Source organism: Suillus subaureus (genome assembly GCF_016647635.1).
Source record: "Suillus subaureus strain MN1 chromosome Unknown BJ212scaffold_60, whole genome shotgun sequence".
In the NCBI taxonomy this organism is placed as follows: Eukaryota; Fungi; Basidiomycota; class Agaricomycetes; order Boletales; family Suillaceae; genus Suillus; species Suillus subaureus.
Window position 1 is genome coordinate 150,743 of NW_024538616.1, and position 24,777 is coordinate 175,519.

General features: G+C 43.2%; 4 protein-coding genes across 4 annotated transcripts; 1 reads left to right on the forward strand and 3 right to left on the reverse strand.

The window, feature by feature from the left end:
• Positions 1 to 393: 393 nt before the first annotated feature.
• Positions 394 to 1,107, reverse strand: BJ212DRAFT_1449814 (uncharacterized protein; the record flags this gene model as incomplete). The annotated part of the gene is made up of 4 exons (XM_041338758.1): positions 394 to 540; positions 616 to 837; positions 880 to 947; positions 1,035 to 1,107. The coding sequence occupies 4 exons, from the start codon at positions 1,105 to 1,107 to the stop codon at positions 394 to 396; spliced, it is 510 nt and encodes a 169-aa protein (XP_041186866.1).
• A 4,117-nt stretch (positions 1,108 to 5,224) lies between these two features.
• Positions 5,225 to 6,043, reverse strand: BJ212DRAFT_1304380 (uncharacterized protein; the record flags this gene model as incomplete). The annotated part of the gene is made up of 6 exons (XM_041333582.1): positions 5,225 to 5,400; positions 5,443 to 5,534; positions 5,563 to 5,617; positions 5,676 to 5,757; positions 5,815 to 5,925; positions 5,966 to 6,043. 6 exons carry the CDS (start codon positions 6,041 to 6,043, stop codon positions 5,225 to 5,227), a joined length of 594 nt encoding a protein of 197 aa, XP_041186867.1.
• Positions 6,044 to 13,620: 7,577 nt separating this feature from the next.
• On the forward strand, positions 13,621 to 14,364 carry BJ212DRAFT_1304382 (uncharacterized protein; the record flags this gene model as incomplete). The annotated part of the gene is made up of 2 exons (XM_041333583.1): positions 13,621 to 13,756; positions 13,790 to 14,364. 2 exons carry the CDS (start codon positions 13,621 to 13,623, stop codon positions 14,362 to 14,364), a joined length of 711 nt encoding a protein of 236 aa, XP_041186868.1.
• A 5,884-nt stretch (positions 14,365 to 20,248) lies between these two features.
• Positions 20,249 to 20,470, reverse strand: BJ212DRAFT_1284616 (uncharacterized protein; the record flags this gene model as incomplete). Its single annotated transcript, XM_041331833.1, has 1 exon — positions 20,249 to 20,470. The coding sequence occupies one exon, from the start codon at positions 20,468 to 20,470 to the stop codon at positions 20,249 to 20,251; it is 222 nt and encodes a 73-aa protein (XP_041186869.1).
• Between the last annotated feature and the right edge of the window lie 4,307 nt (positions 20,471 to 24,777).

A 24,777-nucleotide genomic window follows, 5' to 3' on the forward strand; every position in this document is an offset into this window, starting at 1 on the left:
GACCATCAAGTAGTGGTGGAAAGCCTGTGAGAAGTCAACAATGTCATATAGTGCTTGAAGCTTGAGAATGGTCAAGTGTTTGTGATTAGGATTGATGGTAACATTGAATGTGATTTTGGCATCATCAGACATGATTCCTTTCAAGAAATGGTTGTGTGCTGGGTGTGGGGCATGTAGATGTCATTGTGCATCTGGATTTACATGGGAAATCTAAGTTAATGCTTGGTCTATTTCTGGACCAACAACTTCATCATCTTCTGTGGAAATAACGTTGATAAGTGGGTCATTGGAGGCTGACACTGGTGATGATGCCAATAGTGTGTAAAGCTTGAAAAGACAGATCATCTCCTCTCAATCAAGGATCCATGTAATTTGGTGAATGAAATCCTTCTGTCAACTGGTCTTCTTGAAAGGATATTTGCAGTGGGTGATGAGAAGACATTCCAAAACATCTGCTGAGTATTGAATGAGTGAGCCAACTTGTGGGATTGCACAAGTGAAGCTCTGCATAAGCTCCAGTTTGGGAATGAAAAAGTTGTCCTTGGCTCCACCTTTTTCTCATTGTGCCTCTGCATTGAGGATAGCCTGCTTATGATTGTGAAAGTCAGAGAGCACAGTTGACATGTCCTTAATTGATGCTTCAGTATGAACTGGATTTTGGGCAAGATAAATGAAATCGATCATTGCATGGACTGCACAAATGAATGCAGGATTTATGGTTCCCCACATTGTAGGTACTATGGTGTGCTGGATATCACAATGCTCTCTGCCAGTCATTTGCTTGACATGTGAGACACCTGACATGAAATGATGCACACCCACACACTTATGCTGACTCTAAAACTGTAAATTGAGCTCATGTCCCATGGCTTCCTTGACCCACTTTAGGACGTGGTCAAAGAAAAACTTGTGTAGGGTATGAAGAATTTCTGGAGTGAGAAACTTTGCTGGGTTCACATTGTAGAGACTTGCTGTAGGGATTTCATATTCTGTGGGCTTGTATAGGCAGATATTACTTAGTGTTATGTTCGCACTTTTGGTGCTTATGTAATCATCATAGTTTTCACCATCTACCAGTACCAGTCTGAGACTGAGAGTTATTAGCATGATTTCCTACTCTCTCTGAGCACTGAGTCTAGTCCAGAAACCCTTCAGGGTTGAATAGCAGCTAGGGATAGCACATTTAGCCCAACATTAGAAGTCTACTTTCCAGTTCTCTTTTGTTGTGTTTCTCACATTGTGCCTCTATATCGCCATTATAGGATGATATACCACCCCTTCCTACTGATACTCCAGCTCTGATCCTCAGGATAAGTCACTCACACTATTGTGAACTGTTAAGAACCATGTTGCTCAAAGGAGAGAGAGACTGACTCAGAGGGGCTTGGCCTCAGCTCATACGCTGTGCCCCTTACACGAGTATGTGCCCTTCATTTCATATGAGGTCTGATGATGGTCCGACGAAGTCTGGAGGACTTTTGGAGGAGCGTGGGAAATGTCCGGAGGAGTGCAGGAGAGTTCCCACTGCAAGGTAATACTTCTACAGGAAACAGGATGGAATGATAGGAGGTCTGAAGGTCTGGAGGACAGGAGGGCAGGAGGACAGGAGGACAGGAGGGCAGGATGACGGAGGACAGAAGGACAGGATGATAGGACATCCAAGGGTTAGGATGACAGAACATCCAAAGGACAGGATGCCTGGAGGTATGAGGGACAGGAGGTCCAGAGGTCCGGAAGGAATAGGGGCTACATCGGATGAAGTCTGATGTAGAAGCAAACAGAGGTAGACTACCCTAAGGTAGAGTTGGAGAGAACAGGGATTGGACCTAAGTCTGGAAAGAGGGTAAGTGCTGGAAAGGCAAAGCTCTGGCCTAGGGAATCAATCCCTAGGCCTGATGAGTAGGACAGACTTAGGTTGACCAAAGTCCGAGAGAGGATTGGGCAAGTCTAAGTTGATATTCAAACTGAGGAAACTACAGGAGTATCTACAGGGGTTATATACTGGAGACTATCTGAGAGAATCAGTAAGCAAAGGAGCAAGGCTATGTATGAGCATGTGGAAACACATTAGTAAGTAAGACAGAACATAACTAAATGAACTTGGAGATGAAGATTCATACAAGGATCAATCAGCAAGACAGAACAGGAGGTAACCAAAAGCTGGAAAGGCAGAGATGCCTAAATGGGGATAGGTGCAGGATATCGGACAGAGGGTGGGAATAGGTCTGGAGTTAATATCCAGAGGTCTGGAGATCTGGGGATCTGGAAGACAAGGTGGATACAGGAATGGGATATGAGAAGGTGGATATAGTCCAGAATCTGAGATGAGGTGAAGTCTGGATGTCTTGCTGGATGGAGTGTGCATAGGGTGGACAGGATAGGGTGGTACAGATCAGGCTAGCAGTGAGGATCCAGAGGTCCAGAGCTCAGGGGTAAATCCAGAGCAGAGTTGATCCTACTGAGGTGTGGAGCACACAGTGGAAGGGGATCTGGCAATGAGTTGGATATGGGGTCCAGATGTAGGCTTGGAAGGCATGGGAATATTATGGAATGTGAGTCCAGATTGTGGTATATGACATGTATTCTTATTGTATTCTTATCACTCTGATGTATCTTCTGGACTGATTACAGTGCTGTAAACATGCACACATGCACTTAAGCACCATTACATACAGATATCGCTACCTACTCGCTTCACTTCCGTGCTACAAGTGTTGCCTAGTGCTCAATATAGAGAATGGACTTATAGTTTTTTAGACAGCATTATTCTAGCACTCCCCACCTCTGTGACAGGCTTCATACCAGATTTCCTCAAGTAATGTTGTGTTATCTGAGAGGACATAGGCTGGTTCTTGATGTCCTGAAGTGCTCTTGTGACTTGAGTGGCATTTTCAGCCTTGTCTGTACTGATTAACCAAATAGCATGCTAAACATAGGGGGAGGAAAGGACAGAAGGACAACCACCAGAGGACTTTTGAAGGTCAGAATGAAGTTTAGAGTGAATTCTGATAATGGTACTATGGTATACACTAGTAGCATGTGAGATCTCCCTTGTATATTGGTTAAAATCAAAGTAAAAAAGGATTTGGTTGGTTTTGTCAGCAGAGAGGGCTTTTATGATGATGATTGTTGAGAAAGTTCAACATTTGGCTTTGTTTATATCATGTTGACCATTTTACATGTCACATGACATTATAAGACATACTAAATAACATAACTGATGTCTATTGGTAGGATTCTGATATTGAAAAATATCAGCAACAAAACTGTTGCAATGCATACCATGTAGTAAATTGCTCATATCCTTTTAAGGAAATGTTGTCACATCTACAATGTAGTGTAACTATTGTAGCCTGGATGTAGGGCTACAATATTGCTCTCATCCACATTTTCATAGCTGCCATCCCTGTGATGATATATCCAGAGTAATCAATGTCATGCAAACATTGCAATAGTTTTGTTGCTTACTGTATGTGTAGATTCTTGAAAGAACCCAGGACTGAATGGGTTGTAGTTTCCAGGCAGCAATGGCTGTGGGGTGACCTGTCCAACAGGATGTGCAGTGCTATAGTACTCCATGATGGGATGAAATGTGCTAAGTCCTTCAAACTCTACCGTGCATATCTTCTTAATGAACACATACTGCAGCTTAGATATCAAACAACTGCAAGTGAAGCACTCAGGTGGCAAATATTTCCATTTTTTTTCATAATGTCAAGACTGCAAGCCAACATACATCCAACTGATGACAGTCAAAGAATGACCTCCCCCAGAAACTCCAAAATTTTTGATGGTTAAAGGACGACTGCAGTCTTGATGCTTCTGAGTCCACACAGTCAAAGAATTACTCCTCCCCAGAAGAAGCCCCAGCCCCAGTGTTTTCAATGAGCCACCAAGAAGCTCTTCTCTGCTCAGCAGCAACTATCCATCTTTCCCCAGCAAGTGCCATGAACACTTAGATTCTGATGATTCTCCTTCCTCTGGAGAATCACTTCAGGCCCCTGGCATCCTATCAGCACAGGTTGGACCACTCTGTGCTCAGAAGAGACTTGCATGGCCTGTATATAGACCTTACAGGTGTACTGCACTCTCTGTCAAAGATGAATGCAAGTTTATGAGGTTGCTTAGCAGACCTTACTGCAGCAACTCAAGTGATACTGAAGATGGTACCATGGTAATCAGACTGCAACTTAAGAGGCTTTCAATCAGGATCAACATGTATTTTTGCATGGCTTGGAACACTTTGATTAAGATGGAGTTCACCATGTGATTGCCTACAAGGAAGCTGCCTATGAAACTCAATGGGCTCATTTTGCCATGTCCCAGTGGGAGGTAGAGAAGGCCTCATGACTGAGGCACCTTTACCAATACATCAATGCAAAGGAGAAAGAACTCCTCAATATAAAGGCCAAAGAAGTCAAAATGTTCATGAACATGCTGGTTGATCGGGACAATAATCAGGTCACAGGTGATCTTGATTATCTTGATGCATCCTGCAAATCTGAGTGTGTTGCATTGGATGACCTGGACAGAGATCTAGACACTCTTGCAGATCATGCCTTTTGCACTGGCATTCTGAAGCTGTTATCAGCTGGTTATAGCAGGGATCAATCCGAAGTCAATGAGGCAAGTGATCACAAACACAGGGCTGGTGGAGGTTAAATGTTTAGGCTGTGCTGCACATATGGCTCTCTTTCAAGGTTTGTGACAAGTTTTTCCACCAAATTCTTTGTTCTTTTTTCAGCAAGTTCTGTCATCAGTTGTATTTTCTTGCAAGCTGTTCAACATCCAACAATTTCTGTAACTTCCTGAACTTCCCCCAAATAATATTAGGTGTCCATGATGCCTTTGAATTGATTTATGATTCCTTATGTATCAGTTTTGTACTGTGTCTGTCTCATCAATCATTGAACTTTGTTCCTATCAGAGCAGCTACTGATTGATTGTAAGCACATGAGTAAGGATTGATAATTGATCTGCTTCTGCACAACCACCACAATGTGATGCCCTCACAATGTCACAAAAGTTGACAATCTATGACAAAGGTGCATGATCCAATTGAAGAATCACTATCACTAATACTACTTCAAACAGAATTTGCCTGTTATTTGGCAGGCTGGATTGAATATTGCCAGCAATTCTTCTACATCACAGCTAGGTAGCACTGCTGACATACCTCAACCTATAGCATACAACAACAACATCAACTTAACTAAGATGCTCTTCAGAAACCCCCAACACCTCTTCCAAAATCAGCCACAACCTCCACTGCAACCCCAAGTGCCACAGTACTACAAGGCACTGCTGCTGCAACATGAACAACACACTGCCCAGTAGCAGCAGCAAAAGCTAGTGTACCAGCAGCAAAAAGATCTAGCACACCAGCAGCACTAGCACTAGCTAGCACACTGGCAACAACAGCAACAGCTCATGCACTAGTACCAGCAGCAACAGCTAGTGCATCAGCACTAGCACTAGCACCAGCAACAACAGCAACAGCTCGCATACCAGCACCAGCAACAATAACAACATCACTATGGACAGCTACAAGCCCCCACTTACCCTTTCATAAATAATACCATCTTTCCTCCAAGTTTCTGTAGTGAGATTCTCATACCTAGGAGGTCCCTGCTATCTGGTGACTATCCTATGGTTGCAGGGCCAGACCAAAATACCTGAAGCTGCCAGCCAGCCAGATTTCAAGTGGCTTATAGCCTGGTGCCAATGCACTTCCAGGAGGATCTTAATGGGGAGTTTCTGGATGGTATAGTTCATGTAAGTGTTTATCATTTTCACATTCTTATCACTGCTGACCATAACAGAGAGTGGAAGAATCAGGCATCCAAAGGAGGATTTCCTGGAAATATCCTCTCCCACCAGTGAGATCACCACAACTGGTGGCTTCTTTGTCAGAATCCTCATGACCTGTATCAGCATCAGCATCCACATCAGCACTGGCATCTACATTGGCACTGGCGTCTACATCTACAACAGCGTCAGCACCAGCATCAATGCTCCCAGTATCATCTAACACAGTGCCCATACCTATTCCAGCGCCAACATTGTCAGTTGTATACTCACTGCAAGGTAAATATGACTCAAAAAATGCAATTCACAAGGATGTTGTGAAGGCAGCTAGTGACATTGTATTGCAAAAGGCATTGAATTCATGTTGCTTGCCCTCAATGTCTACCAAGCAAGCTATAGCATGCCAAGCTCTACTCAAATTGTGTAGCAGTAAGTCTTGAAAAAGATTCAATAGTATCACACTAATGATCTATTTATTTTCAGAGTCATTACAAGGCTGGGCCATCCAGCATGTGGACATCCTATACAAAGTGATCACAGTACTGGTCACAGACCTACTGTTGAGCTTTGGGAATACTGCCTGTGGAGTCATTCAGTGGGTGTGTGGTCTTCATGTGTCAGTCTGGTTTGAAGAGGATAAGGTTGCACACAAAAAAGTGGTCATTCCAGACCTTATTGATGAGAGTATGCTCACTTTCATATATGGGGAAATATTAGTGGTAAGTTTTTGCTTATATTTGAGGTCATTTTTTGATTTGGAACAGCCCAATGACAATGACAACTCATGGACTCTCACATTCCATTATCCATTTGAGCATATCAGTGTCATGAATGTCACTTTGGATGCCATGTGAACTGCCAGATATGGGCAGTTCATCAATAACATGCCTCATAACATCTGGTGCTGCTGTATTCTGTCAACTTCAAGAACACCATGATGGTATTTGACGAAGTATCAGTTTTTCTATGGCAGCCTTCAAACATATGTATGACAAGCTGCTGCTCCTCATTACAAATACAATCAAGACTACCCCACACCTGCTAGAGAGGTGGACTAAGTACACCACACAGGTTTTAAAATGAGGGTGCCAAATTGCTGGCATTAAGTATAGTTACTACAGTAATCTACAATCTGTTATCTAGATGTGATAATACAGATTTTGTTGTGCTAAGCCTCAGCCCAATCTCTATTGATGAAAAACATAAGCCTCTGTACAATTTAGGTATGGTCTTGTCATACATGTGAGCACAACCTGATCTATACCAAATCCAATGCACAAAAAGCAGCTTGTTAAGTGTTGCCACACTCAGATGCACTGCAGCCATTTAGAACATGTCTCATAGAAAACATTTAAAGTTTGAACTGACATAAAGAGGCAGGCTCCTTCTCAGCCTCCAATTTGAGTGTGGAGGGGCAACATCTGAGGACATCTGCAAAATGATGAAATGAACACTTATGAATGCTTATGACCTGTGTGATGGACTACTCCAATTGGTGGAGATTTGGGTGATCTTGGAGTAACGTGATGCAGCCTGCAAGATAATCTTAATCGTGTTTAAAATTAAATCACACTGCAAGAAATGATCATGATGTGTTGACAATCACATTGACCTACTACTAATCTCTACTATAGCTAGCTATCTAAAGCTACTGCTAATGCATGATACAGTTCTTTGTCTGTGAAGTTGTTTAGGAAAAATTTATCAAAAAGCTCAAGGGACACATTAAACTGGACATCCTTGCTCAATGGTCCTTCATAGATGGGTATCAGCTCTGCAGCATGTGTGATGTCAGTGCTATAATAGCTAGTCATTCTCCATATTGTGGCAGCAAAGGATTGATATTCAGTGAGTACCAGACTCCCCACATGTGTGTCAATGGCTCTGGATCATCTCTGATGAAAGTAAAAGGCTGAACAAGCACAAAGACCTGATTCAAAAATGTTAGCACTTTGAGGGATGAATACCACATGGATTTGAGCTACAAAGGGGCCTGAGTAGATACACTCAGATGTCAGCTTACACAGAAAAAAAAGAAGTGCACATATATTCCTATTGCTCTCACCAATAGGCATGACATCACAGTGATCACAAGGAAATTGTTCAGATGGAGGTTCAGTCTGCACAACTTGACTAGGCATTATGGTCCATTCTTGGAAAGTGGAGTGTAGTTGAATATGCAATTTGAACCAAACATCAAACACCTAGCTGACAGAGTGAAGCACAGAGGTCTGCATGACCACATGTTATGAGAAATGTGCCAAAAATTTCCAAGAAGTTGTGGATGCCACATAACAACTGGAGATCTGGAATAGTCAAGCATTTATGATTAGGGTTGAGGGTAGTGTTGAAAGTAATCTTCACATCATTGGACACAATCCCCTTCAAGAAGTGGTTGCGCACTGGCTGTGGGCCATGCAGATGTCTTTGAGCCTCCAGTGTGGGAAACACAACAAGAAGAGAACTGGAAAGTAGCCTTCTAAAGTTGGGTCAAATGTGCTATGCCTAGCTGCTATTCAACCCTAAAGGGTTTCTGGACTAAGCTCAGTGCTCAGAGAGGATAGGAAATCATGCTAATAACTCTCAGTCTCAGACTGGTACTGGTAAGTGGTAAAAACTATGATGATTACATAAGCACCAAAAGTACAAACATAACACTAAGTAATATCTGCCTATACAAGCCCACAGTAAATGAAATCCCTACACTAGGTTAATATGAGATGTCTATGCTAACACCGGATCTGTTTCTGTAGCAGCGACCTCATCATCTTCTGTGATAACTGCATTGATGAGTGGATCATAGGTAGATTGACTTGAGGCTATAGTAGATGATGATGATAATAATGTGTACAGGTTGAAAAGGTGTATCACCTCCTCCTAATCAAGGATCTGTGCTATCTGTTTGACAAAGTCCTTCTGGTGACTTATCTTCTTGAATGGATGCTTGCAGTGTGTGATCAAGAGGTGCTCAGAAATATTAGCTAACCATTGCATGAGTGAGCTGACATGCTGAATAGCATAAGCAAAGTTTTGCATAAGCTCAAGTTTTAGATTGTCAAAATCTTCCTTGACCCCACCTTTTCCTTGTCATGCCTCTGCTATAATGATGACATCCTTGAAAGCATAAAACTCGCTCAGTACAGAGGTCATAGCATGGATACTCATTACCATGTGAACAGGATTCTGGGCAAGATAGATGAAATCAATCATGGCATGCACTGCTTGCAGGAAATCAGGAGGGGCAGCCCCCCACAATGTAGGGACTATTGTGCATTGGATGTCTCAATATTCCCTCCCAGTCATCTGCTTCACATGTGAAACACCTGATCCAAAGTAGCATATACCAATATGCTTATGCTAGCTCCTAAAAGACATGTCAAGCTCAAGACCCATGACTTCTTTAACCCACTTTAAGACATGGTTAAAGAAGAGTTTATGGAGTATGTGAAGAACCTCTGGGATGAGGAAGTTTGCTGGGTTTGTGTACCTCCAATTCCTCCAGTATGGGAGGTGTACACCGCTCAAGTGTACCTTCTTTACCTCATTAACAAATGGATGGAGATTCCAAGGATCAATCCTATCACAAAGTTCCCATATAAGTGCATATGTGTCTGACCTGTTGCAGGTGGGGTGTGGCACAGTGTCCCCAAATTCTGCCTGATTGGCCATTGAGACAGGAGATGAATTCTTTGTGACACATGTGATCATGAGCTATTCAGGGAGATCTGTGATGTGGCTTATGAGGGAGGTGAAGCAGTAACACCAGTGAGCCAAGGGATCAACCATAAATTCCCTGACATGTGCTGTTACCCTAAGGTTAGTGCACACAAAGTCCATACATTTGTGCCACAGATATGATTGAAGGAGTGTTTGATAATTCGAGTTAACAAGGAATATCAGGGTTAGCATGAATGCCATGCAGCCCCAGGCATGTAAAGTAGCCTTCATCCAAACATCTGATTGCATATTTCTGATTTTGAGGAATAAGGGATGCATTTGGAGTCCACCTGTGTGTCGCATGATAGGGGTCTTGTCTGAAGCCATTATAATTGGGGCTATTGTAGCTCCTGGAGGGAGCTGGTCCTATAGCATTTGAATGTCAGTTGAGGTCAGTGATAAGTGAGATGCATACCTGTATTGTCCATGCTTTATCTGTGGTCCAGAACTCTCCAATCTCTCTCTCTGTCCTATTGTAGACTTTATGTGCTATGATCCCAGCTGCAAAAATGCAAACATAAGCTAAAGAAAGTGGGGGTAGGTAAAGGTAGGTAAAAACTGCCAATCACAGCCTGGAGAATACTTGACTGTCACAGCACAATAGTGCAAGTGACTTATCTTGAGGACCAGAGCTAGAGCATGAGTAAGAGGGGGTAGTATATCATCCTATAATGGCCATATAGAGGCACAGGTCTCTACACTATATGCCAGACCTAGATCCTATAATATTCCCATACCTTCCAAGCCTACATCCAGACCCTATATCCAACTCATTCCCAGATCCCCTTCTGCTGTGTGCTCACACCTCAGCTGGATTAGCTCTACTACAGATTTACCCCTGAGCTCTGGACCTCCAGATCTTTACTACTAGCCTGATTCATACACTCCTATTCTGTCTACCATATGCACATTCTGTCCAGCAAGACATCTAGACTTTATCTCCTCTTGGATTCCAGACTACATCTACTCCCTCACATATCTCAGTCCTGTTTTCACCTTGCCTTCTAGATCCCTGGATCTCCAGACCTCTGGATATTAACTGTAACTATCTCTGGACCTATTCTCACTCTCCATCTAAGATCCTGCACCTATCCCCATTTAGGCATCTTTGTCTTTCCAGTTCTTGGTTATCTCTGTTTCCATCTTGCTAATTGATCCTTGTACTAGATTCATCTCTGAGTTCATTTACTTATGTTCTGTCTCACTTACTAATGTGTTTCCACATGCTCATACATAGCATTACTCCTTTGCTTACTGATCCTCTCAGATATCCTCTAGTATATAACCTCTGTACAACTCCAGTAGAGTTCTCAGTCAGAATATCATCTTAGTTCCTGTTCTCTTAACTTAGACTTGCCCAATCTTCTTCCAGGCTTCAGTCCATCTGAGTTTGTCCTTTTCCATAAGGCCTAGGGATGAATTCCCTAGGCCAGAAATCCAGATCTTTGGATTTGTCCCCTATGTCTCTGTCCCCAAGTCTAGGGATTGCTTCCCTAGGCTGGAGTCTTGCCTTTTTGGCACTTACCCTCTCTCCAGACTTTGGTCCACTTCCTGTCTTTCTAACTCTACCTAAGGGTAGTCTACCTCTGTTTGCTTCTATATCAGACTTCATCCAATATAGCCCCTATTCCTTCAGACCTCCAGACCTCCTGTCCTCCAGACCTCCAGACCTTCAGTTCTCCTATCCTTCATACTTCTGGACCTCCTATCCTTCCATCCTGTTTCCTCTAGAGGTATTACCTTGGGGTCTCTTCATTTCCTGTGCAGTGAGAACTCCTTCAAGTATTTCCTGTACTCCTCTGGATATTTCCTGTGCTTCTCCAGAAGTCCTCCCACACTTTACCAGAGTAGCCAGCCTCTGGAAGTCCTTCAGACTTCATTAGACCATCATCTGACTTCATCTGAAATGAAGGGCACATACTTGGGTAAGGGGCACAGCATACGAGCTGAGGCCAAGCCCCTCTGAGTCAGTCTCTCTCTTCCTTGAGCAAAACAGTTCTTAACAGTATGATGCAGACCAGAACAGAGTACACCCTTTGATGTAGTCTTAAGTGACCAAGCCTTAATATTCATCGACAGATTGTAAGTCTTATTTGTCTTCCCTAATTGATGAATAATATGTGTGATTCTCCTCACAGAACTTTCCTGTGTCTAAAAGAGAACTAGAATGCATACTACTTATGTAATCAAGTATGGCTCAAGTGTGGCTTAAGTATGTAACCTCAAATACTTCTGGATAATGTGTGAAGAATGTTGTAAAAGAATGTTATAAATAAGCTAATATTTCTCCTAGTTGTCACTTATTTGTTCACTTAAATAATAGGGATAAAGTAACTTAGGAGTGTATGCACTAATCCCCCTTTGATTCCCCTAAACTTTGTCTCACTCTGATTGGATGATTGATACTTGGGAATGAAATTGATTGCTTCACAAGAGGGGAAAATGAGCCCCTTATATACTACTAGACTAGTGACTACACTACTGATTATTAATATACTATAGAATATTCTGGAATGTGTTAGAATTATTGAGAAAGAGCCATAGAATAATTTGGAAGGTTATAGAATACTTGACAAAGAAAATTATAGAATGTAATAGATTTGCATAGAATGCTTGGCAAAAGGGCTGTGTTTCAGGTACCTAGCACTACCTGCTTGCTGTGTCTTGGTTACTAATCCAAAACTGTTTATTTGTATTGCCAACTTATTTGATACCATTTCTTTGGATACATACAGTGGCTCAACAAAGTGTCTGTGTCATATTTCACATGTCCAGATCCAAAGATCCAGATCTTAGATCATATCCACACCTAATCTCCATCCTGCATCTATACTTCATTTCCAAACTCAGAACCAGTGCCCATCTCCATTTAGACTTCCCCCTGTTCTGGTTATCCAGTTATATACTCTTCTACTCTGATTACTGATCCACTACCTATGTTTTATTTCCAATTTCATTTCCTTTACTTACCGATAGACTTTCCATATGCTTCATACATAACCTCAGACTCTGCTTACTGACTATTCCATTAGGTACCTAGAGTATATAACCTCCTGTACATCTCTATAACACCTCAGTTTGAATATCATATTAGTTCTGCTCATTCCACCCTCTGGACCTAAGTTCTCTTGTTAAGGTCATACTCAAAAGGGTTATGGATCTGAAGGGCTTGGCCTCAGCTTGTTAAGGTTGCATGCTCAAGGGGGTCGGATCACAAGGGCTTGGCCTCAGCTCATACGCTGTGCCCCTTTCCTGAGTATGTGCCCTTAATTTCTGGGGGCTAGAACAGTCGTCTGGAGTTTCTGGGTTTTGACTAGGGCGGATAACGGACGTCTGGATATTACCTGGGCAAGCAGATAAGACTAATCTGGACGAAGTCTGGACTAGAAACTAACAGAGGATGGACTACCCTGAGGTAGAGTCAGAAATGTAGTCTAGGATGCAATCCTAAGACTCGGAATATGACAAGAGACTTATCTCGAGTCCAGAGGACACAGGAATGAGCAGGAACTAAGATGATATTTGAACTGGAGTATTTCTGAGAGTTACAGGAGGTTTATATACTGTAGGTATCATATAGAAATCAGTCAGCAAACATAAAGGCTATGTACAAAGCATATGCAGAGTCTATTAGTAAGTAGGACGGATCACAAATAATGAACACCAGAAATGAAATGTATGTAATGGATCAATAATCAAAAGGGAAACATGGTTAACTGGAGTCTGGAGACAGGGGCAGTCTAAACGGTGTTGGGCGCTGATATAGGGTTTGGATTCTGGAAGGGAGATAAAGATAGATCAGATCATTTGAGATCTGGATATCTGGAGAAGTGGATTTAGAGTTGAGAGTCCGGAATGGCATATGACACAGCTCATGTATTATCACTCTATGATGAAGTGAGGTATGAGCAAAGTCTTAGAGTTTGGTCTTTGGCTGACGGAAGAAGCCATTGGTTCTTGTTTCCACTCCTCCACTAGCAAAGTACTTGTCAAGCTGCCCATCAAGCTCTTTTCTTTTCTCTCCTTCTATCCATACTATCCATCCCCTAAGCTACATTAATTAAATCTCTCACTCTCTTAAAATATTTACTGACTATGGTTTGCATCACATCAGACCCAGCACTGGACATTGCCCCTGATTTTGTATCTGCAACCTTCCAAGGCATAAGAGACCGCATCATAGGAAATATGCAGGCAACTCATGAAGAAGTAGCCAATGAACTCACTACAGGTTAACAGCAAGACCAAGACATCTAACTTGCAGCTTGGAACACACAAGTCAATGAAGAAACTCACCTTGCAGCAGAGGCAGCACATACCAAACAAGAATGTTGCAAGCAAGAACAACTCCTCCTAGAGCAAGAGGTAGAGAATGAGTGCCATGAAGTGAAAAAGAAGCCAATGATCAACAACTTCAAAACAGGTGCCTTGGTCAGTGATACTCTCACTCACTGGCCATCCCAATATGCAATCCACAAACTCAAGTCGGTCAAGTACATCAAACTGTGGTATTTCAGCCCTGATGAGTGCAGAGAGGCAGCCAATGAAGTTAAGTCCTCAGCTGACAGTACCTTCGGCTTCACAAAGGTTGACAACTTCATCACCCTAAAGACCATAGCCTCATTCAGGCCATCCCACAAGGTCATCCAAGACCATGGTCTTGAATGGCACCAGTTCAACATGGCAAAGAACAGTTTCCTAGTATACATCAATAAACTCAACTGGCCAGAGAAGCACCAGCATGCTCTCACTATGTTCTTTATGAACATCATCTCTAACCCACAGCAGGCTGAACTGTTCGGTGAACACACCCTGCTCCTTTATGCTGTCCGTGTTTGATGTGACTGGTATGACACCCTCACTCTGGACAACACATTCAACATTAGCATCTTCAACTTCACATTGTTGAAAAACCTCGCCAAGGAAGTCTGGAACAAAATGAGACTTGAAAGTCTGACAGAGGTTCATACCCTTCACTAACTTGATTCCAAACATAACTAATTGCATTATTATGTTTCCCTTTACTTGTTGCTACCACTTCCATGCTCAAACTCACTGCTGCTTCCCACTTCTGACTCATAACCACTCCCACTACCATTATGTGCTCAGCACCACTTCCACTGCTGCCTTCCCTATCTCATCAACCTCTTCCTCTAACCCAATGCTTCCCTGAACCCCAGCTCCAGCTGGCTATGTCATCACACCATCAAGCATGGGAGACTCCATCCCAGTGTAACCATACCCAGGCTGAGACTCGCCCAACACACCCTCATTCTCACTCCCCACTTTGAAATCCCTCAGGATGCCTCCCACCCTGAGTGCAGTCTCCCAGCTGCAACTGTCCCTGGCAAGAACCCAAACATAATGGCCAGGATAAACAGTCTTTTCAGAGCAGTACAACATCAACCAGCCACCATGCTTGCACTCTATGCCTTGGCCACTTTGCTCACAACATTCACAAGTGCAAGAGTGAGCTTTTGTGGGACAACAAGACCCCCACCTCTTGTCGCAGGAGCCCAGAGGGCTGGCTCATCAACACCCTCAGCCTCCAGCTCTGCTACGACTGGCAACATCCCAATGGCTGCCTGAGTGCAAGCAAGGACCACATCATAAGTGTTCTGGCTACAGAAGTGCAGATCATGGGGCTCAGAAGTGTCCTCAAGGCCAGGAGGCTTAATGCACTCACACCATACCATGCAGATACCTGGTAGCACTTTGGTGCCACATACAGCATCTTACTTGTCATTCTATTCACCCATGGCCTGGTGTGCTCTGCTGCTACAAACGTATTGGCCCACTTAAATCTGTTTTATGTGATTGTCAATGGCAAGTATTGGTTTACAAGGTGTAGATGAACTTCCGGATCCCATTTTCTTTCAACAGTTGGTACCACTATAGCCACCATCATTGCTCTGCTCATCTGTTCTGGTGACAACAAAGTATCCACCAAAGATGCCTTTACTATGTTCACGAATAACACAGGATGGAGCAACAGTGAGTATATATCTGACAGTGCATGTAATCCATTCATGAACCATTGTTAGGGCAAAGCTATACTACTGATTAAATCTTTTGTTTTTGGCTGACTCATGGACTCATACATACTTATTCACATGTTCCATACTCTTTACAATATGGTTTCCTTGGTATCATTCCTCCCATTACCTCCACAGTACACCCCCCCCCCCCCCAATAATCTGTCTATCAATGAGCATGCTAATGCATTTGCTACTATCCTTAAATGAGAATTCAGCTCTGGCAGATACCTGGGCCCTCTCTCAAAGACTGAAGTAGAAGCCCTCATTGGCCCATTTCAGACTGCATCATTGTCCATCATTCCCAAGCCAGGAAAACCAGGAAGATATCGCCTCATTCAGAACCTGCCCCATAGTTCCTTGTCTCTCACTTACCCTATTGCATCTATTAATTCTTCTATTGACTCAAACCTGTACCCTTGCACTTACAGTACTTTCTCTACCATCTGCCTCCTTGTCTGGCGCTTACCTCCAGGCTCCCAAGGAGTAACCCATGACATGGCAAAAGCTTACAGGACTGTTCCCTTACATCCCTCACAATACCCTGGCCTCATGATTCATACAAGCAAAGACTGTTTCACCATCAACACAAGTTTCTGTTTCAGCTGCTCTTCAGCAGCCAGATCATATGGGGGCATTGCTGATGCAGGAGCTGACATCCTCCATAGCAAAGGCATTGGCCCTCTATCTAAATGGGTCAATAACCACTTATTTTTCTGAATCCTCTAGGAATACTTGGAAAGGTACAATGAACAGCATATGGGGTGGGCCAAAGCCATACACAACCACAGGGGCCTTTGCACTGACAGTGGCTAAAAATGGTACCAAGGCACTGTAGGGATTTCATTTACTGTGGGCTTGTATAGGCAGATATTACTTAGTGTTATGTAATCATTATAGTTTCACCACCTACCAGTACCAGTCTGAGACTGAGAGTTTTTAGCATGATTTCCTACTCTCTCTGAGCACTGAGTCTAGTCCAGAAACCCTTTAGGGTTGAATAGCAGCTAGGCATAGCACATTTAGCCCAACATTAGAAGTCTACTTTCCAGTTCTCTTCTTGTTGTGTTTCCCACAACAGCTTGCATGTAGGGTGCCAAAATTTGGGCATGCTTTCACAGGTACAATTGGAAAGTGTCACTTGCCCAATGACCTTTGGTTTTGATGACTTTGAAGGGAATGTTGCAGAGTAAATACAGTGGCTCAAAAAACTGTCCGCATGTTTTGACATTTTTCACTATCTATGATATTGTGTGAGAATGAACAAATGCCTCAAGGACATGGTTATACCACATTGTAGTATGGCTTCAGGGCTTTCATTTGAGCCCTACACCGTGGGAATCGGTGGAGATATGGTGGAGACGTAAGGCTTATAAAATGATGACTCATGTGGACAGTTTTTTGAGTGTATATTAAAACTATATAAATCATTATTTATGACACCACAAAAATCATGCCACTATTATATAAATTATGAAGTGGTGTCATTATGTTATTTTATGACTATATCTAACTATATAAACCAGAATATCTCATGTATCATAGTCATAATCACCATGAAAGCCATCTCCTCTGCTCAAAGAGATAATATTCTCTCTCTGTCTTATGCTGGCCTCTCTGCTTGCCAAATTTCCTCTAGAACTGGAGTATGCAAGTGCACTGTGGCCAAGTTTATCAAAGAAAGCCATCCAGACAAGGAAAACTCTTGTGGAGGACGTCCATCCAAGCTTACCTCTACTGACAAAAGGGCTATTATCCAACATATCACTACAGGAAAGGCTGATAATGCTGTCCAAGCCACCCATTATATCAATTCCACCATCACTACCCCTGTCTCTTCACAAACTGTGAGGAATGATCTCAAGGCAGCTCATCTCAAGGCAGTAACAAAGAAGAAAAAGCCTCTTCTCTCCATCAAACATAGGCAGAGAAGACTAGCCTTTGCCTTAGCTCATCAACACTGGACTGTAGAGGACTGGAAGCATGTTATATGGTCAGATGAGACCAAAATCAATAGGATTGGGTCAGATGGGAAGGTATATGTATGGAAAAAGAAGAGAGATGGCCTAACAGACAGAGAGGTTAATGGGACTGTCAAGTTTGGAGGAGGTTCTTTAATGGTATGGGGCTGTATGGGATGGAATGGTGTGGGAATGCTTGCTGAGGTTGAGGGGAAGATGAATGCTGAGCAGTATGTGGACATTTTAAATGACCACTTGCTGCCTAGCTTGGCAGAATCAGGGATTGATGAAGAAGATATCATTTTCCAACAGGATAATGATCCCAAGCATACATCCAGAAGAGCTAAGGAATGGTTTGAAGGACATAACATCAATGTTCTTGACTGGCCAGCACAGTCTCCTGATGTCAATGTCATTGAACATCTCTGGGGAACACTCAAGAAAAAGCTTCAAGCCTATGAAAACCCCCCTAAAGGAGTATGGGAGCTTTGGGAGAGAGTAGCAGTGGAATGGGGGAAGATCACAGCTGAGGATTGCCAGAAATTAATTGAGAGTATGCCTAGAAGGATAGAGGCAGTAATTAAAGCCAAGGGAGGTCATACAAAATACTAGAATACCTGGTTATTATTGTAAAATACTTGAGTCAAAAAACTGTCTGCATGAGTCACCATTTTGTGAGCCTTGTATCTCCACCATATCTCCACCGATTCCCACGGTGTAGGGCTCAAATGAAAGCCCTGAAGCCATACTACAATGTGGTATAACCATGTCCTTGAGGCATTTGTTCATTCTCACACAATATCATAGATAGTGAAAAATGTCAAAACATGCGGACAGTTTTTTGAGCCACTGTATGTAAAAAGATCTTTGAGGGGAATTGGTTTATATGTGCCAAAAAAGGCCTCAGTGCGAGTGGCACTTGTGTGACCTTGAATAACAGTATTGCAGTCATCCTCAACATTTTGCAAAAGTGTATTGATACTGTTGGAGAAATCTACAATTTCATCTTCATCTGCAGTCAAGTTCCTCTACTTCTGGTATACAATCGTCCAGGGAGAGTGGTTCATTTTCATCAAGAGAAGCACCAAATTGTCACTTCTTGCAATGTGATACCAAGCCATTTGCAGTGTTTGAGCACTGGATGTCCGTTGTGACAACAGATGTCTTTTGTACTTTGTTGAGTATAAGGTGGTTATGGAGCTTTGTGTGGTTCATTCCAAACTGACTAAAAAGGTGCTTGCATGCTGCTGCATTGGCAATAACTGAGAGTAGACATATTGCAAATTTGACAAAGCTGTTGTGACCAGTGTTGGTTTGTCAATTGATTCCTTTCCAAACCTTGATGAGCTTGATTTGACCATTCTGGTAATGACAATGAGCTTTGGACATATGAAACTCAAGCTTGCTCTCACCTCAGCTCTTGCATGATCTTTGAATTCCTTCAGGTGCATGTGTTCATCTAAGAACTCAGTACTCCAGTCCAGATAGTCAAGAAATGCATTGAAAAAGTGTTAAGAACCATGCTCAAAGGAGAGAGAGACTGACTCAGAGGGGCTTGGCCTCAGCTCATACGCTGTGCCCCTTACCCAAGTATGTGCCCTTCATTTCAGAGGAAGTCCGATGATGGTCCGATGAAGTCCAGAGGACTTCCGGAGGCTGGCTACTCTGGTGGAGAGTGCAGGAGGACTTCCGGAGGAGCGTGGGAGAGTTCTGGAGGGATGCAGGAAATGCTCAGGAGAGTTCCTGCTGCAAGGTAATACTTCTACAGGAAAACAGGATGGATGGATAGGAGGTCTGGAGGTCCGGAGTCTAGAGGACAGGAGGTCCAGAGGTATGGAGGACGGAATGTCCGAAGGACAGAGGGCGGAATGTCCGAAGGACAGGATACCAGGACGTCCAGAGGTACAGAGGACAGGAGGTCCGGAGGTCCGGAAGGAATAGGGGCTACATCAGGCGAAGTCCAATGTAGAAGCAAACAGAGGTAGACTACCCTAAGGTAGAGTCGGAGGGACAGGAAGTGGACCTAAGTCCAGAAAGAGGGTTAGTGCCAGAAAGGCAAGACTCCAGCCTAGGGAAGCAATCCCTAGACTTGGGACAGAGACATAGGGGACAAATCCGGAGGTCCGGAATTCCAGCCTAGGGAATCCTTCCCTAGGCCTTACGGAAAAGGACAAGACTCAGATGGACTGAAGTCCAGAAGATGATTGGGCAGATCTAAGGTGATATTCAGACTGAGGACTCTACTGTAGTTGTACAGGAATTATATACTAGAGGCTATCTGAGAGGATCAGTAAGCAAAGGAGTAAGGCTATGTACGAGCATGCGGAAACACATTGGTAAGTAAGATGGAACATAAGTAAATGAACTCGGAGATGAAACTAGTACAAGGATCAATCAGCAAGATGGAAAGAAAGATAACTGAGAACCGGAAAGGCAGAGATGCCTAAATGGGGATAGGCGCAGGGATCTCGGATAGAGGGCAGGAATAGGTCCGGAGATAGTAACAGTTAATATCCGGAGGTCCGGAGATCTGGGGCTCTGGAAGGCAGAGTGGAAACAGGACTGAGATATGTGAGGTGGTGGATGTAGTCTGGAATCCGAGAGGAGGTAAAGTCCAGATGTCTTGCTGGATGGAATGTGCGTAGGGTGGACAGGATAGGGGATCCAGGAATGAGTTGGATATGGGGTCCAGAAACAGGTCCGGAAAGCGTGGGAATATGATGGGATCTATGTCTGGCATATGGGATATGACAAAAAGCCACAATCAGGCTCTGCACCTTTGTGGAACTGCTTATACAGCCACTTCATGGCAGCATACAGCCCATTTGGGGTGAGTGCAACATGAGTAGTGTCAAATGCACTGTTGCACACATATGGATTCACAACAATTGCAACAATAAGTGCATCTTGATCTGTCTTTTTCCAGCAGGTTTCAAGGCTTTTGTGCATGCAAGTATGAACATTGGGCTCAAAATCAGGATAAAGGTAAGTCTCATAAAGCTTGCCAAGAGTCAATGCAACACAGTCCAGTGTTGTGCTGTCAGCTTGAGTGATATTTGCAGCAATAGCAAGGGGTTGTATATCATTGGTCACCCTAGTGAGACAGCTGCATGTTCTATCAGGCTGCAGAAATTAACACATCAATAACTTACTCATATTGTCAAATTTTGCCATGTTTCAGGATCTTTTGCAGTATTTAGGATCTTCTTGGCTTTTTCTCATTGCTCTTGCTTATCCCCTCCTGCCTTTATCAACTCTGCACATTTTTTTATCATGCAACACACCAGGGGGGTCTTCATGGCAAGGAGACAACTGAAGGACATAAAATAAGATATCCACTGGGTGATGATAGGTAAGATCAGTGTGAGAACTTTCCCCTTGTTTGTTTCACATTGTTCCTGGTCAAATATCCCACAGGCAACACTGTGGTTATTCAACTATTTTGTGATTTCAGCAGCCACTGCCACCATCTCAACAAACTTTGTGCCTTTCATCTTGAAATAGTCTCCAACAATGAGATTGATCTGACATGCACATTGTGAGTATCTTTTCCTGGTTTTCTATGATGGGATCACTTACCTGATATGCCCAACAGTCAAGTACTATCAATTCTGACATGATCCTATGCAAGTGCTATCACATGGCTCATGAGTCACCTCCCACATCTGAGCACCATGCAATGATTTCAATACTAAGTTGTTCAAGACAGTACTGGATGTCAGCCTTGACAAGTTCTAATGGGTGGTCTGCTGTCTTGTGATTGCCAGTCACATCATGAGCACAGAGAAGATATGACTTGAAGATTTCATAAGAATAGCATATTCTCACCATATTTTTGACAGTGATCATCAATCTGATAATAGCCTTCTTCAATATATTTTTCCAACCATCACACTGTCCAGTTGCCATCTTCCCTTCCACTGTTTCCTTCAAAGAAGCCTCCACTTTTGCAACTTCAGCATCAAGTACTCAACCTGACAAGACTCTCCAGTCCAGCACCTTCACATCAGGAAGCCATTTCACAAAGAAACCACAGAGCTGTGGGTTATTGGCTGACTGCCAAGAAAAATTGCACAAGATAAAAGTCAGACAAAGGTCAGATGCAAATTCTTGTCATTTTTTGTCCCATGCAAAAAGTGACCCAGCTGATGAGGATTTCAAGAGTCTAAGCTTCTTAATGGGTCATTCTGCAGAGCCTGGGCTATGTTCTTCTTTGGTACAATTGTCTTGCTAATAACTTTTTGCTTGATTTCCTTGTGAATGAGAGGACAGATCTTTAGGTGAGCTTTCATTAGTACTACTGGTTTGCCTGCAATAGGCTTGACAGATCCTCTTGCTTATGAAAATTGTCAGTACTATTCAAGTTGAAGATGGAGCATGTATAATTGTATGTACAAAGCAACCAAAGTTTATCTTTGGTGCGGACATGAGTCATTTCTCCTGCTATCTTTGCAAGCTGATCTTCTTCTTCAACAGATTTGATTGTTGCATCTTGACAGGCTCAGCACCAGGCTGCTTTATCCAAGGCATCATTCCCATACATGACACCCTTTGTTGAATCAAATTCAAACCAAGACCAATCACTGGGAGCCATGTTGAAAGAATACAATGCAATGTGACACAGAGTTGTGCTGAAGTTCTTCTACTATTATTTACATAGGCCACTGGATCAAAGAAAATGATCTGATGCAATGGGTACCTGGGAACACATTACTTGGCTTTACTCAGCTCAATAATGCCCATAATGGCCAGTGTGTTACAAACTAGGATGGTTTGAAACAGTCAAAGTTCAAAAGAGAACGTTCAGAGACTGAGTTCACATTCTCAAAAGAGAGAAGGTCTAAGACTAACAACAAGGAGTGCTTGCCATCAGAATATCAGCTTAGACGACCAAGGATTGAAGGTCCTTAGCAAAAGATCAGGTAAAACCTAGTAAGATTCAAGTAAAGAACTTGTTAAGAACCATATTGCTCAAAGGAGAGAGACTGACTCAGAGGGGCTTGGCCTCAGCTCATATGCTGTGCCCCTTACCCGAGTATGTGCCCTTCATTTCATATGAGGTCCGATGATGGTCCAACAAAGTCCGGAGGACTTCCGGAGGAGCGCAGGAAATGTCCGGAGGAGTGCGGGAGAGTTCCAGAGGAACACAGGAAGTGCTCAGGAGAGTTCCCACTGCAAGGTAATACTTCTACAGGAAACAGGATGGAAGGATAGGAGGTCCAAAGGTCTGGAGGACAGGAGGACAGGAGGACAGGAGGACAGGAGGACAGGAGGACAGATGGACAGGATGTCCAAAGGTACAGAGGGCAGGATGTCCAAAGGTATAGAGGATAGGACATCTGAGGGTTAGGAGGATGGAACGTCCGAAGGACAGGATGCCTGGAGGTATGAGGGACAGGAGGTCCGAGGTCTGGAAGGAATAGGGGCTACATCGGATGAAGTCCGATGTAGAAACAAACAGAGGTAGACTACCCTAAGGTAGAGTCAGAGAGACAGGAAGTGGACCAAAGTCCGGAAAGAGGGTAAGTGCCAGAAAGGTGGAGCTCCAGCCTAGGGAATCAATCCCTAGGCCTGATGAGTAGGACAGACTTAGGTGGACCAAAGTCCGAGAGAGGATTGGGCAAGTCTAAGTTGATATTCAAACTGAGGAACTACAGGAGTATCTACAGGGGTTATATACTGAACAATATCTGAGGGGATCAGTAAGCAAAGGAGCAAGGCTATGTATGAGCATGTGGAAACACATTAGTAAGTAAGTCGGAACATAAGTAAATGAACTTGGAGATGAGGACTTGTACAAGGATCAATAAGCAAGACAGAACAAGAGGTAACCGAAAGCCAGAAGGCAGAGAATGCCTAAATGGGGATAGGCGCAGGATATCGGACAGAGGGTGGGAATAGGTCCGGAGTTAATATCCAGAGGTCCAGAGATCTGGGGATCTGGAAGACAAGGTGGATACAGGACTGGGATATGAGAAGGTGGATAGAGTCCGGAATCCAAGACAAGGTGAAGTCCGAATGTCTTGCTGGATGGAGTGTACATAGGGTGGATGGGACAGGGGGGTATGGATCAGGCTAGCAGTGGAGATCCAATGGTCTGGAGCTCAGGGGTAAATCCGGAGCATAATTGATCCTGCTGAGGTGTGGAGCACAGCGGAAGGGAATCTGGAAATGAGTCAGATATGGGGTGTGGTCTGGACATAGGCTTGGAAGGCGTGGGAATATGATGGAATGTGGGTCCGGATTGTGGGATATGACAGAACTACAACATATAGAGTCACCTATTTATAGTGAATAGCTAAGAGAGTTTAGGGCAGGCATGAGTAAGTAATGATATAAGCAAATGCCTAATAAGGATGAATGTGGCAGAATCCAAAAGTGGTAAGTAAAGAGATAACAAGATAAGATTATTTAATGATAGCAAGTAGCGATCATGATGTAATACAACATGAGATAAGAGAAACAAAAGAATAGGGGCATACATTGATTGTAACACAGTGCCTAGGTGGTGCATTATTCAAGGTGCTTTATTGTGTTGGTGTCACATACAAAGTCAGTAAAATCACCACCTGCACTTATATCTCAACCTAGATTGGCCATGTCACATGTGACAATGCAGCAAACAATGGTACCATGCTGCAGGAATTCTCAAAGTTGTATGAGGTGAAGTACCACAAAGATTTCCTGTGGCATCAACACAAGATAAAGTAAGTCTTTTCAATTTGGTTGATGGAACTGCTAACAACCCCAACAGTTGTTTAGCACATGTCATCAACCTCAGCACACAACAACTCATCAGTACCTATAGCAAGGTGCCCCACTACAACCCCCATGACCCACATGCTCATGAACTGGATCTAGCTCAGAGGGTCAATTGTGTTGGATATAGTCCATGAGATATCCTACCATCATTCTTTCCTACTTACCATATATAGTATTCTGGATAATTCCAACACACTCACTTAATGTGCATACACTCATTGTTGCCTTTCCCTCAGTCATCTATCCAAGACTGAGGTATGTACACTCATTCTTACTCATAGTACTTATGCTGACCTACTGTAGGGCTAATCAAACCTGTACTTAGGTATACTCACAATACAGTCATCTATCCAAGACTGAGGGACTAATCAAACCTGTACTTAGGTTTTTATCAGGTTATGAGCCCTGACCTGCTCCTCTAACCACCTCAGACATAGAACTCTCATAGCAGATGAATTCTGCAATATCCCCGAGTCATGAATCACAGTCATGAT